This window comes from Schistocerca piceifrons, chromosome 1 (assembly GCF_021461385.2).
Source record: "Schistocerca piceifrons isolate TAMUIC-IGC-003096 chromosome 1, iqSchPice1.1, whole genome shotgun sequence".
NCBI classification, from domain to species: domain Eukaryota; kingdom Metazoa; phylum Arthropoda; class Insecta; order Orthoptera; family Acrididae; genus Schistocerca; species Schistocerca piceifrons.
The window spans coordinates 629,269,830-629,284,509 of NC_060138.1; the positions used below are offsets into that span (position 1 = coordinate 629,269,830).

At 39.4% G+C, this 14,680-nt stretch overlaps 1 protein-coding gene across 1 annotated transcript in view; it reads right to left on the reverse strand.

Annotated features, from left to right (window-relative positions):
- Positions 1 to 4,538, reverse strand: part of LOC124789469 — a 62,412-nt gene extending 57,874 nt beyond the window's left edge. The window contains exon 1 of the mRNA XM_047256840.1: positions 4,308 to 4,538. Within this exon, the coding sequence (XP_047112796.1) occupies positions 4,308 to 4,452 (145 nt within the window). The 5' untranslated portion in view covers positions 4,453 to 4,538. The remainder of the gene's footprint in view (positions 1 to 4,307) is intronic.
- Positions 4,539 to 14,680: the final 10,142 nt, after the last annotated feature.

The window sequence follows — 14,680 nt, forward strand, 5'->3', positions numbered from 1 at the left end:
CCCCCGGACACCAACCACAGACTTACCCCTCCCATACTTCCTTTTCCCAAACTGTGACTCGGCCACATCTACCACTACCCCAGGCCCACCCAACTTACCCCTGTACTTAATAAACTAACACATTTCACGACAAAACGAAAACCAGTCGAGCATACTCCTCTCACTCACACCAGTCTCATGCGCACAAAAACTGTGAGAGGATTCATAACAAAAGTAGTACGTCAACAATGCATCTCGAGCATGCCCAACCTAGACTTCTCGAGCCAGGAACCACGAAGTACGGAGCGCCGTAGATTACCACTACGGCACCGCCACATATAACAGTCCCTAGTCCAAGACACCGCAACTTTTGCAAATTTCTTGTCATGACCACAAACAGCACACTTCACAACCACCGCCAACAAACCAAACAGCTGCAGAAATTTAATCAACTCCATCGGACTTGTCCCCATCTCAGCATTCAAACGCACACTGTAATTTTTATCAGTCATATCCATACCTAACAAGAGCAACAACAATTTACTCAAATTAACACACGACCTACATCGAAAAGGACTACAATAACTTTCACACAACAAACACTAAATTGTTAACTCACTGAAAACAATTCCTCTCCACACATAGGCAAAACCAGAAACACCCTGAACAAGCAGTAACACCAAACTGAACCCAACACAACACACCACACAACACAACACAACACCCCTAAACACACCACCAGAGGGCACAACGAACAGCAAAACACATTGACACCTACTAACATGCCACACTCACAAACCAAACTCCGCGCCGTCGTGACGTCACACACCGCAACAGTCTTACGTCACGGGTCAAAGCCGATGGGTGGGACCGGACACTTCAGTCAACCCGCAGCAACTATGTTATGTGCAATTGCTTCTTGAGTTTCACTTGCTTTCTTTTTGCATAACCTCTGGCATCCCTCACTGACATCCACTGAAATTGCACTGGAGAGATCCCAATTGCAGCTAGGCTTGTGCTGACTGATTCTGGTTGATATACTTCCTCTGCCTCATCTCTTGTGTAGCTGACTTCTGTTGCAAAGGCTTTCTTTTTACTGCAAAGTGTTTTCAAAATATATTTTTAACTTTGCTCTTCGTGGTAGCTTTCAAATAATCAGCTGATTCCAAAGTAACAACCCATAAGCCCTTTTTCACAGAATGGTTCTTTAGGTGACGTGCAGAATTATCTGTAAAACCGATGTTACACTACATTGAAATGTTGCCTTTAACATTCATCAAGTTACCGTGTAATTCTAACTCCCACTTTACAATGGTACAAAGAACAATCAAATCCAAGAAGATCCTTTTGAGCTACAGTCTTTTGAAAATCAGACAAAAATGATGACTTTTAAAACCGACATTAATTTTCAATGACTCAATAATTATTTGAGTAATCAAGATGCCACTTGCAAGTTATGATGATGTACTGGCTGATTGCAAATGAAAAAAAGCAAAATCAGAAAGTCATTCTATTATAAGATAAAAGCTGCCAAAATGTGATCTAAATTTATGAGCTATTTGACAGGAAGGTGTGATAAATCTGATGTATACCAGGCAAATTTTCAGCAACTAGGCTGTTATACCTACAACACTGAGCAGAACCACTAAGTTTCAGTGTAGGAGTCCCTTTGGACCCTGGTCAACAGTAAATCAAACTTTATTTATTCATATCTGTCACAACTCGAAAAAAACTGGCCTGGCTAGTGGCCCTACCATACTACTTATCAGACTGCACAGCTTTATGTAAAACCTATGTACATCCTGTAAAAATTTCATAAAAAAATGCAGAAGATCGAGTGGGAACCATTAGGCCACTCGACAGGAAATGACCCAGTTTTGTTTTTAGAAGATGTCAAACTCAAAACCTTGAAAAAACAAAGTGGTTTTGGAGCACACTTTCTACCTGTCTATAGCTTGCCTGTGATCACCCTAGTAACCAATTGGTGATTTTAAATTGTTTCTTGGATCTAGGTATTTTTGCACACCAGAATAGTAGTTAAGAATGCAGTAAAATTTTGTTGGAATTGACAGGGATGAAGTTGAGTGGTACACAGCCCCCGAGTACGCAACGATGGTGTAACCAGTGTCACCACTTGGAAGATAAGAAGTACAAACACACAAGAAGCTCATTACCTCAGCTTGTGCACGACAGAACATCAGGAACATCGGATTCAACATTCAGACAACACTGCACAGCATAAAGGAATGCTCATAATCCCTAAAGTTAAAGATTAGGCCAGCAAAGAATGCTTAAAAGCTCAGAAAACGTGAGCACATTCCATCAACCATATGAGGAATCCCATTCCTGACTGCTGTAAAGCCCTTGCCTTCCGTCCAGTCACTGAGTTAGGTCAATCCACCAGCATCAATGATATCAATGGAGCGTCAGCTCTACTCTTTGCAAGGATGGCCTACTGAGTACAAAAACAAGCCAACAGCCACCGCCAGCTTGGAGTACACTGCTAAAAGTCCACAGCCGTCTGGCTGTGAAAGGAACTTCAATCCTGCAAGCCTGCCTGTCACATCTGTGACTACCCTAACATGAGGGCCAGGCCATTGTTCCATGGATGAAGAACTGATCTGCCTGTCTGCAAGCTGTTCAACTTGGGAACAGGGTAGCTGAGCCGCAACTCTGGCAGTATGAGTATGGCCTTACCAGCTGTATGCTGACACTACCTCTTAGGCTGTCCTTTGTGTCACTGGTGGGTATTCCATCCACACGCCATCTTGGCAACTGACAATAATGACGTGCAGATTTCTTGGCCTGAGCCTAAAAACAGTTTAAGTCATGAGAGCACTGAGGCTCCAACATTCGTCCAGAGCTATGACAGGCTGTTGCGTCGCACTGGCCGCCATATCCTCCTGCTATGTGGCCATAGCACTGACTTAAAGCAATGCCAGGGCCTGCAGCAGCAGATTTATCATCAGGTGCTGATGTGTATCCTGCATCTTTGTGCAATGTGGGCTCAGCACACCCGGTGCTAGGCAGCACTAGAAAGAAGACAGTGATTGTAAAACTCTTAGAAATAAATGTCTGCAAACTGAATGTTGTCTCATTAGCACCACAGCACATGACAAGACATTTCCATCCACAATCCTACACCAATGTAGAAGGCTGCATCTGGCAGGCTCCTACAGTATATGTAACAGAAAACATAGGAAAATGTTTAAGAATTTTTACAAGATCAGGTACGGATAGTTGAAGCAGCTGAAAACAGCTGGCTTTAGAACTGCATTAGAGGTGACCTGGATGAAACAGGAGCAGCTACTGAGTGCAAAAATCTGGATTTTTTTGGAGATTCTATGGTGTAATGAGCAATCTGCTGAGTGTCCTCCTTCAGATCGATACAAAATCTCATACTGGTGTTCCAGTAGTTGCCATAAGATGGAGATATCATTACCATGGCCTACACTCATGCAGAAAACATAAGGCAGTCCACCATACAAAGGTAAATCCCTGTGGTTACTAGAGTAAGGAGACACACGAATAGGAAATTAAATTGTCAGAGATTCCCATAAAATTGATGTCATTTGTCTGTCTGAACACCATATAACAAAAACAATTCAAAATCTTAATGCAAGTGCTTATAAATTAGTTACCTACTCATGTGCATCCAATATGAATACAGTAGTTGCTACATTCATTAAAAAAAGGAATATAAATGCAACAATTTTGAAATCAGTAAAGTCTGTGTAGATCAAGATATAAAAGAATGTGCAATACTTGTTATTGTTACAGGATACAAGTCCCCACTGCATAATTGAGAAATATTGCAAAAATGGATGGGCTGTTGAGTAGTCTGTCAGACAGAAAATCTAGACAAGAAGAGAATAGCAGCTTTTGTGATATGGTGCTACAGAAGAATGCTGAAGATTAGATGGGCAGATCACGTAACTAATTAGGAGGTACTGAATAGAACTGGGGAAAAGAGAAGTTTGCGGGACAACCTGACTAGAAGAAGGGATAGTTAGCTAGGACACGTTCTAAGCCATCAAGGGATCACCAGTTTAGTACTGAAGGAAAGCGTGTGTGTGGAGGGGGCGGGGAGGGGCGGTAAAAATCGTAGAGAAAGACCAAGGGATGAACACGGTATGCAGACTCAGAAGGATGTACGTTGCAGTAGTTACTCGGAGATGAAGATGCTTTCACAGGATAGAGTAGCATGGAGAGCTGCATCAAACCAATCTCTGGACTGAAGACTACAACAACAACAGGGCACAATTAAGAAAAACTAATTATTAAACATTCCGGAAAATAACATATGTTCCAAGTAATAAACCAAGTACCATTTTCATTTGCATCCGTTTTTACATATGGTTCAAAATACTTCGATACGTTTGCTGTTCCATTTTTTGCAATGTAGCATGGAATATACTGCACTTTGTTGTCTGACTTAATTATGTCACTACTAAAATTTATGTGAAAAGCCATATTAACATACACAAACCTACAACTAGCAACTCAATTACAACCACCACACTCGTCACATAACTTTACCGCTTTAATTCAAAAACCTATATCCCAAACCACAAAGATATGTTTGTGTCTCAAGGGAATTAAACTCTTTGTGTACTGAAGACGGTAAGTATTGCACGAATTTTCTGATTACGTGTGAAGGGTTGATTGATATACGCGTAAGACTACTATGTTAGAACCTCTGAATTACACTATGTAATATGAGACAAACTAAACAACCTTTGACCATTGTAAATATTTTGCTTGTTGAACACTTAAATAGGTGACATACATTCACTAACATCAATTGCGAAATTATGTAGTTGTTTCTTCAGCAACCATTTCATTATTACACTAGATATATATATTAAGCTACTGACCGGTACTCTAATTGCTAATCATCTTTATATGTACATCGTTAAAGACCTCCCCAAACGCAACGAACTGTCTGCATAGATAACTGCGCAGGTAACTGTGCAAGCAATAAATCCCCACAAATTTCATACATTAACACTATAGAGTTTGAGTCTACTTCTGCTCCCCCCCCCCCCCCCCCCAATCAAGCTGCCACACTGGGAAAATATCAAAATATCCCACAATGAATTTCAAATGGTGGCTTTCACACAAGCCGTCAATGGACCGTCACGTCCCGCCACTTTACGTCACTGTCAAGGCTTCTCGGGAGGAGAGTTCTGACGGTGTCGTCGTCACCTAACATCGGAAATTAACTATTTTCGCACCGTTCACTCGTGTTATCGTAGTGTGTTTGTGTTTTTGTACCTTCTTAGTCTTTATTGTATTAGTTTGATGTGTTTTCGAGACAAATTGCAAATGTTCCATGACGAATTGAATATTTTTTTCCTTTGAGTGCATAACCGAGCTCAGATATCTGAAAGCGAAAAATTAATTAGATTTTACAGTAACAGAATAGAACTGTCGTCTACACAGTGTATAAATAAGAATAAAAGTTGATGGAGCAATTTTCATTAAATAACTTATTCACGTCTAGAGCTTATTTCTAATGAAGGAGAAAAATAAATTGCTTATGACGTATTTAGTCATGTAAGGGAAAAACATGATGGATAAGGTAAACAAGTTTTGCTTAGTCCCCTACAAAAAATTTTTGGATTGTTTGTGTGTATTAGAGATGGGAAAACTGGTTCATCTTTTGGAACTAGCTCACTGGTTGCCGTTGCTTTTTCAGAACCCTTCGTTTTTACTCATTCACCTTTCCTGTTCCTATCTAATTGTGCACACTACATGGAATTTAGATAAATTTCCTGAGAAAAGATCAGGTACACATAATTATAATTTCTACGTGATCAGTTCATTGATTACCCTTTGTAGGAAGGTTGTTAACTTCCATTTCCTCAGCTAAATGAATCCTTGGAAAGTATCATATTAGCTGGCTGACTTAGACCAGTGACTACAAGGCAGTAAAGAGAGGTCAGAGTAGGCTGACCAGAAGAACAGATTACTAATGTGTTTACAACCAGTGTGGACCACCACAGCCATCATTCACTTTCAAGGCAAGATCACAATCGTAGCAAGTACAGTGTCTTCATTTTCCGTTCGTTTGCAGAAAATAAGTTACACTCGTGTCTGCAATACAGAATAACTGAAAATAAACTGCCATCTGCCAATCCAACATTAAGTTTTCTTTTATAATTTGCAAGTATGTAAATCAGCTATACAGCAAAGTGCCATACTGTCTGTGTGGGAAGTGAAGATTTACTTGGAAATATCAAGACTTCTGACCTGAGATCATAAAAATTGCATACCAAAATTAGAAGCTTTGTATCTAAAACAGGGACAAATGTACACAAGGCCGTAGAAACTTCCTAAGTGAAAAGAAACAAGACTTTTTTCAAAACCTTCATGGCATAGCATACATCATTGCTATGAAGATTTTGGACACCTGAAGAAGATAACCAGTTTCTGATCACTCACCAGTTGAAATGGGCGCCAAGGTTCATACATGGAATCAGTTGTTCGAAAAAGAGAGCTTCGGAGTGAGGACACACAGCCATTAATAGAGGAGAGCGAAATGAATATAAAATTCGAAAATTCATTAAATATGTGTTAATGTATTTAAAACATAAGTTTTTTCACACAAAGATATTGGAAGATAAAGGGAAATTTAATTTCATCGCCCATACAATGCTAATAGTTTTATGTGTATTTCAGAGAGCCACCGAGTGAGATCACAGGTATTTTCTTCATCTGCTAAAAGAACTTATTTAAGAGGAAATAGTGTCAAATTTAAATATCCTTTGTTTTGTATACTTGCTGTAGAGTCCATTCTTGTCACACAACTGAATATTAGCGTCCCAGTAGCGCTTGTTCTTGAAAAAACGTGTTCTTTAGCTGAAATCCCTATAATCGCACAGACCCGAAAATATGCGTGAGATAAACACAAAAAATTCTATTCAAGCTTTCTTCATAATGCAAAATTCGTTTTAAAAGAACTGCTACTAGTTTCATCAATGGCTATTGACGCAATAAAAGTGTAATTAAACATTTCTAAATCGTATTTAACTAACACATTTCATATTGTTTACTAGTTAGATAGACGTGATCTGGGCCTCACTAGTTAGATAGACACGATCTAGGCCTAAATTTTACGAGTTACAACCGTTTAAAAACCTTACCAAACACGGCTGATAACGTAAATTGTCTAAAAACAAATTAATTACAAGTTCATTCATCTGTCATAGTATCTCTAAATCAGTAAAAAAAACAACCACCGCACATAAGACCTTTGTGTCATTTTTTTATTTACACACAACCAATCTCGCGTTCTCAACAAACTTAAAACATTCCATAAACTTAATTATTCTTTCGAAACTGAGCATGAGTGAGAAAAGTGGGAGCTGTTATATGGTAGTGAGTAGAGGGGTTTGTTGCCAATCTTGTAGGAAATATTTTCACTTGGTGGGGATGCAGTGGGGAGAATGTTGGGAGAACAGAAGAAGCTCTCTTCTGGAACTGCAGAGTATGCAGTAGGAACATTTTTATTGGGGAACAGGAAAGGAAAATCTGTGTCCTTCAGGCACAGCTGGAGGAAGCAAGGAAGAAACGCATAAGTATCAAAGGAGACAGAGGGGTAGGAGGGTGGTTGGTAACTAGCAGCTGGTAAGAGGATAGGAAGAAAGAGAACTCGATCTGACATTTTTATCATCAACACAAAAAATAGGTATCTACCACTGCCAGAGTTAAGTGGAGAAGAGCCTCAGGTAGAACGAGGAGCAGGAAATCTGAAGCACACTTCAACCGAGGCCAAGAAGCCTAGGAATGGACAAAGTGTTAGGAAGAAGAAACTGCTGCTGCTAGGTAGTAGCCATGGGCGAGGTGTAGCCCTCACTTACAGCAATGTTTAGGATCAGTGTACCAGGCCACCAGTGTCTTCAAGCCAAATGCAGAACTAAGTCATGTGATAGAGGACCTAGGGTCTTTATGTAAGGACTTTACAAAAGAGGACCATGTAGTGATAGTGGATGGGGCGGGAAACAGTCTGGACAGGGATGGGGCATATGACATAGGTGGTGAACTGGACAAGATAGCTTCCCTGACTCATAGCATCAATGTACACTTTGCTGAGCTGTTCTGGCGTCATGATCGACCGCACCTTGATGGAGCTGTGAGGCGAATTGACGTGGGGTTAGGGATGGCTCTGAGGACAGCCAACTTTACTCATGTTTCTCTGCTGCCTGTCGAGATTATCAACAAATGGGGTTTCACTAGGCATGGCCCAAGCCTAAACAGAACTGGGGAGGGAAGATTGGTACAGCTGATTCATGAAAGAATAGGGGGTGGATCTCGAGCCACACATGGTCAAATATCAGTTGTCATAGTTAGGAAAAGTAGGTCTTTTTTAGAATAAATCTAGACAACAGGTTCCCCTGCCTAAAGAGTATCTCCAGCACTTTAAAAAAAACTAAAAAAAAACTTAAACAGTAACTCACAAGACCATTGAAAAGAGGAACATGGGGCATTTCACAGATTTAACAATCCTCTATCAAACATGCAATCAATAAAAAATAAAATACAACTATTAGAACTTGAGCTCCAATCTTTGAACTGCACAGTAGTTTTTATTACTGAGCACTGGTGAAGAGAGACAGAAATCCAACATGTAGTATTATCACTGTATGAAAAGGCAAACTCTTATTGCAGAATAAGATAATAAAATGAAATGAAAAATGAAATGAAAATTACTTCAAGGGGAGGAGGATCACGCATTTATATCAGAAAAGGAACACAGTTCAAATCAAGACATGATCTCAGTTCCGTAAGTGAAGAGAAACACTTTGAAATATCAGCTATTGAATTAACAGGGCCTTAAATCACCAAGAAATTAATCACTTTGTGTGTGTATGTATCTGCCAGTGGTAGTGTGGACACTTTTTTCAATAAGTTAACAGAAGTTCTAGATAAAGTCTCAAATACAAAAGTCAACATAATTCTGTGTGGTCTGGTATGATTTTTAGTAATTTAATTGAAAGCTTTGTTGCTTTGGTAAAAATAAAATTGTTTCTTTTTGTCATGACAGAATAAATTACTATTAATCACACCAGATTTGTTGGAGAACAGCAGCAACATGCGTAATTGATCCAGCTTTAAGAAATTCTATTACCTTTTAGCGGAAAATTCGTGCGGTACTCTCCGACGTTAGAAAAGTCGTGGTGTTCCGTTCGGAGCAGGAGGCGGCTGTCTTTTCTCATTCGCGATATCGAAAATTACTAAAAAATGAACAGAAATTTTTTTTTTCGGAGGAAGATCGCGCAGAGAAAACAGACAGAAGATACATGAAAGAAACCTAAGGGACCAACTAATTGGATTTGTACGAACATATAAACGGAACTGAAAGAACTTGGAATAAATACTATAACGATGTCGTCACGACAGCCTCCTGTTCCGACAGAACACACGCTGGATCATAAGCTGCATAAATCTTTCAAACAGAAAAGATTATCACAAGTATAATTAATGAAAATAAGGTTGAGAGATTTTCTTTGAAATTAAATAAACTTCAAGGCTTCAAGTATTATATTATGAAACGGAAACTTACATTAACATGGCCACCCATTGTGGTGGTGGAGCGAATTTTTCACGATATACATTCTCGCTTGTTTGTGGCTACATATATTTTTAATCACTTAAACTCTTAACTTTACAATAAAATGATTATATCAGTATGGCGCACAATACTTCTGCATCCGACTCGCAACACATTCACAGAACAGCTAGACAGCGGTGCGGCTCCCTGCAGAAGTAAAAATTGGCAATTGTTATTTTGAAACATAGGTGCATCGTTTTTTTTTTTCACTGATCGATAGCAGCGTATAACAGTTTATAGCTATCGTGATATTCTGCGCTTTTCAGGAGCGCGGCAAAGATATCTGGTTACAACATTCATTGGTATATGTTAAAAGTTCGCACATACTGACGCGAATACAAAAAAAAAAACTTTTACACGTTAAAAATCGCAGTGATAAAGGCTGTAATGTCACAATGCCTCCCATGTGAGGCATGATGATTCCGGAAGGATCATCAGGACTCACATGTAGTTTCAAGACATTACTGTGGTTTATCATCTGTTTACTTTCGTTCTAACATAAAATTGGAATAAGTTTGTCATCTAGTTATTTTATGCTTCCAGTACAGTTATGAAAACAAATAGTCTTTCAGTGTCTTTTGTGCACTTTGGCACTTCTCTCAGTTCATTGTAAGGTGTCCTTGCACTGTTATCTTAATTGCTGTTACTGCGAAACAAAATATGACAAAAAACAATCTTAAGTCTAACACACACAAAGATAAATGAATAATACTCTATATAGGAAACAAAACATGTCAGCAGACAAACATACACAGATACATTGAAATAATTACTTAAAGAGTCCTCTAAAATTGTCCGTGACCTGTTTGGTCTCGTAATGTTTTTTATCCGTTTCATTAGATTCTTTTAGAATGTCGTTGTTAATCAGGACGTTTCACTTGACACTACACTGTACACTTTTATTTGTCACACGCTCACTTAACCGGAGTCTGCAACGTCTATTCTCGTTCGGTGAGCTGCGTCGTCCGAGAGGTCACGACCCTGGGTAGCGTCTTTTTTGTGTTCGCTCGTGTTGCCTCTCTAGTGTCTCGCATCAAGCGTCATGTCGTTTACATGCAAATAAACAGAAAGAAACCTGTGTTAGGTTCATGCTATAATGTAGACTTACAGGTAAAGGTTTTATAGGATTCTGGACAGGATTCATAACCTTCCCCTCCAGTTAACGTTTCAGTGCTCAGTAATGCCTTGTCTTTATTTAACTATCTATCGCAAAATATCCGACGTGACTGATTAAATGGAAATTAATTTGAAGCTAAGACTTCTCTTTTTACAGAATAAATAAAGTTCATAATTAAGTTTCACTGTGATAGCTTTAGCAATGTCTCTTGCGTAGTTGTGAGACGGAAAACATTCTAAGGTCAATGACACGCCTCCACAGCGCGCGCGTCGGTTGTGTTTCAAATGTTAATTGTTGAGTCCAACTGCAAGCAGCTCCGCGCTGTTGCCCGTTACTAGTCCAGTGCAACACGCGCTCGTGTATGCTCGTATGAAGTTTAACGTGTGTCACTCGCGCTCTGCTAAAATGAGAACACGCGGAAAACACACGTCTAGTGTCCTTTCTCCATCGTCGATCGGTGTATCGAAAACTTGGGTAGAAAATACCACCGTCTGTATCGAGGATTTCACACGACAGTCCCTGCGACCTGCCATGCTGCTTACACACAGGTCAGTGAAGCCAACGTTTTACATATAGTTTGCAAAATAATTTTGCTGTGATCGCTGTCACTACCCGCACTTGCGTGTATACATGTCACTGCACACGTATTTTGTACACTTTATCACTCGCATTTTGTTTAGAACGTCTTAGTGTCTGCAAATTCACATCTCCCATCTCACATTGTGATTTCAAAGTTCACAGTTCAGGTTACTCACAGGTAAATACATTACAAGATTAAACAATGTCCATAAATTACATACATTTCTTAAGTTTGCTTACAGTTACAAAATTCTGTTAACCTTTTCAGTCACGCCACGCCGGATTAGCGTATTGAATACCACTACTTGTGCATCAAGGCACGATTATTTCGGTTATTATCTCTCCCTTTTACAAAGGTAATTTTTTTTTTAAACAAATCTTTTAAGCAGCTTGTTATTTCGTTTCTCTTCAAAATTTAGTGTCACTGTTTATGTAGAGCACAGATTGAACAAATTCTGTCTCTACTGGTCGAGCATACTCATACATTTCTCTCCGGAAGATTCATGCTTCATAAAGTTACTGGCTGCAAGTACTACTCGCGGAATGTATTATAATCTCTCAACATTGCTACTCGCGATACGCGATTAGAACAAAACTTTCGCTAACGGATCTCTCCCACAAATTTCGTTTCCACTTCAACCGTCTAAAGAGCACTCAGATGAGCCTGTCAAATTCTAATCCTCACTTTTTTTTAATGGGATAGGATGGGGAAGTGGAAGAGGAGAGGATCAAATATGAACATAAATACACTATATACATATACAAATTCTAGCACAACTACACTAGGATATTTTTGTGACCTTAGATGCATGACATGCGTCACGTGTGCCTTCAAGTGGTTATTCTTTAATCTAATATCAGATCTTAGTTTTATTATTATAATGTGAGTCATATCTGGTGACAGCTTTCTAGTTTCTCACGCTTCCTTCTGGGCGATTGTCGGGCTTGGCTGTGAAATAGCTAATTACTTTAGTGCATCTTACATGTTTAAAGAAGAAACGTTTACCATCAGGAATACTTCAGACTTGTCAGTACGACGTATATGTTTCCATGTAGTGGCACTCTTGACTACATGACCTAACAGCTGTTGTAAAACAGAATAAAGGAAATGCTTTGTTGCTTAGCTATTAAATCTTTATGAGGCTTACTGTTCGTAGATGATACTTTGAATCTGAGATTGAATCTCCTGAAAACTATCAAATACTACGTGATACTCTCTCTCTCTCTGTTATTTGCTGCTTTTGACAGTTCAAACACTTGGCTACACAAATCTGTTTAATTCTAAAGATCGCGCTAACAAAAGGTATAGTTCATGGCGGTGTTACAATAACGCACAGTTTACACGCAATAGGCTGTACTCTGTACACTTAAAGACTAACATTCCATCTTGAGGGCTGAAAAAGAAATTGCTTAACCTAATATTTCACATACATATATGTATTCATTGGAGTTGGAAGGTGGCAATCTGCTACTTCCTTCCGTATCTCCTTTCGCCAATAACGGCATTCCTCAATGCCAACAGCCAACTTGGACTGCTTACACCTATGACTAACTTAAAACTAACTGAGAATCTGTCCTCTCAAATGGAATGTGCTTTCCTTTTCGTATGCCATAATAAATCAAATCTTCAATTACTTCCATATTTTTCGCCAAAGTGTGAGTACTCGTATTGGTGTGTTTGAATACCGAAGTGTTTCGCAGGTTAAACCTTAGGCTAATGTTCCTTTGCTTTTACTTTGCCTCGTTATACTTCTTGAGATCCTGGTGGTGATACAATCCTTTAATTCTGCCAGATGCTGGATCTGCTATTAGATAACATCCTGTATGTGGTTTTCTAATTACTACAAATGGTCCGTCATACAACAGCCTCCATTTCCGATTTCTTTTCAATAACTTCGATGGCTTAAAATGTGTCCGTAAAAGCACCTTTTCATTAATATCATATGTAAGAGCCGTAGATACTTTCTTGTCATAAGACTTCTTGCGTAGATTCGCCTGTACAGCTAAGGATACCAATGCTTGCCTAAGTTTTGCATCTAAATCTAATTCTGGTTCTACAATTTTAGGTATGGGATCTAACCATTCATTCCTTTCCCGATGACTCGTCATTAATTCTGCAGCATCCCCAAGGAGGCGAAAAGGTGCTGCCTTTAGTTTTTCGCTTTCTTGTGATGCGACTGATTTGATTCTTCTGTCACATCACTTGACCATTCTCGCTGGTTTTTTACCCATTGTGTGTGTTGATTTGTATCAAACCCCTGTTGGTACTGCACTTGGTTACCAGGCTGAAAAATCGGTACATTACTTGCCTGCGTAAAATATACCGGTGGATTGTATTGTTTTCTTGGTTTATTGTTATTGTATCTAAAGTCCTGTTGTGGTGGCGTGTACTGTTGTTGTTGCATGAATGGTTGTTGCTGAGACGTGTATTGCTGTTGTTGATGGTGTTGTGGCTGCCCATAGGGTTGTGGTGGAGGTAGCTGACCTCCGCAATTTTGATTGTTGCAACGTTTACCCTTGTATTTGTTCCCATTCTGGTAGAAGTTACTACCGTTATTGTTTGATTGGTATGGGGCATTCGCGTAATACTGTTGTTGCGTGTTGTATATTGGATTGCACCGTTGGTTGCTGTAATGCTTGTTTTTGTGTTTACCATTACGGTAACCATCGTTTCGGCCTCTATTGCGGTTATTGTACTGTTTGTTTCCGTACTGTGTTTCGTGTGAACCATTTCCATTACTACCGTTTCCATTCGAATACGTGCCTGCGTTGTTGTTCTTACGGTTAGCATTCGCACGCGCGTCTTCGTGTATAAGATCGAGCGAATCAAGGACGGATAAAAATGCGTCCTGATCTTCCTCTGACACGTTCACTAATTTTTCGCGTATGACTTAAGAATCATAATAACATCTTTTGTTGTTATGAGAGTGTCCCAATATTGTATCTTTCTCAAGTACTTTTCAAAGTACCGGCGAAGTCCGCCACTGTTCGAATGGAAAGGTTCGGCGTTGTAGACCTCTTTGCGTAGGCGTTGCTGAACACCTGCGCTCCAAAATTTGCTTAAAAAGTTCTTCTCAAACTCGCTAAATGTTTTGCACTTATCAACCATCTCGGTTCCCCATATAGCACTTTCTGCTTGTATATATCCGGTAATGAATTGTATTCTCTGTTTGTCATTCCAGGCAGCTGGAAAGACTCCTGAAAAGTTCTTTAGGAAAACGACTGGATGAATATTTCGCTTTTCCGGTTGGAATTGTTGAAAAACTCTGTGTTTCAATACACTCTCCTCTTTCATGAGGGTTGTGAGTGTCAATTGTTCAGTGTTGTTGTTGTGTGGATCGTTAAATTCATTTTTCGGTCGCGGAATGTACTGTGGTGTGTTGTGTTGT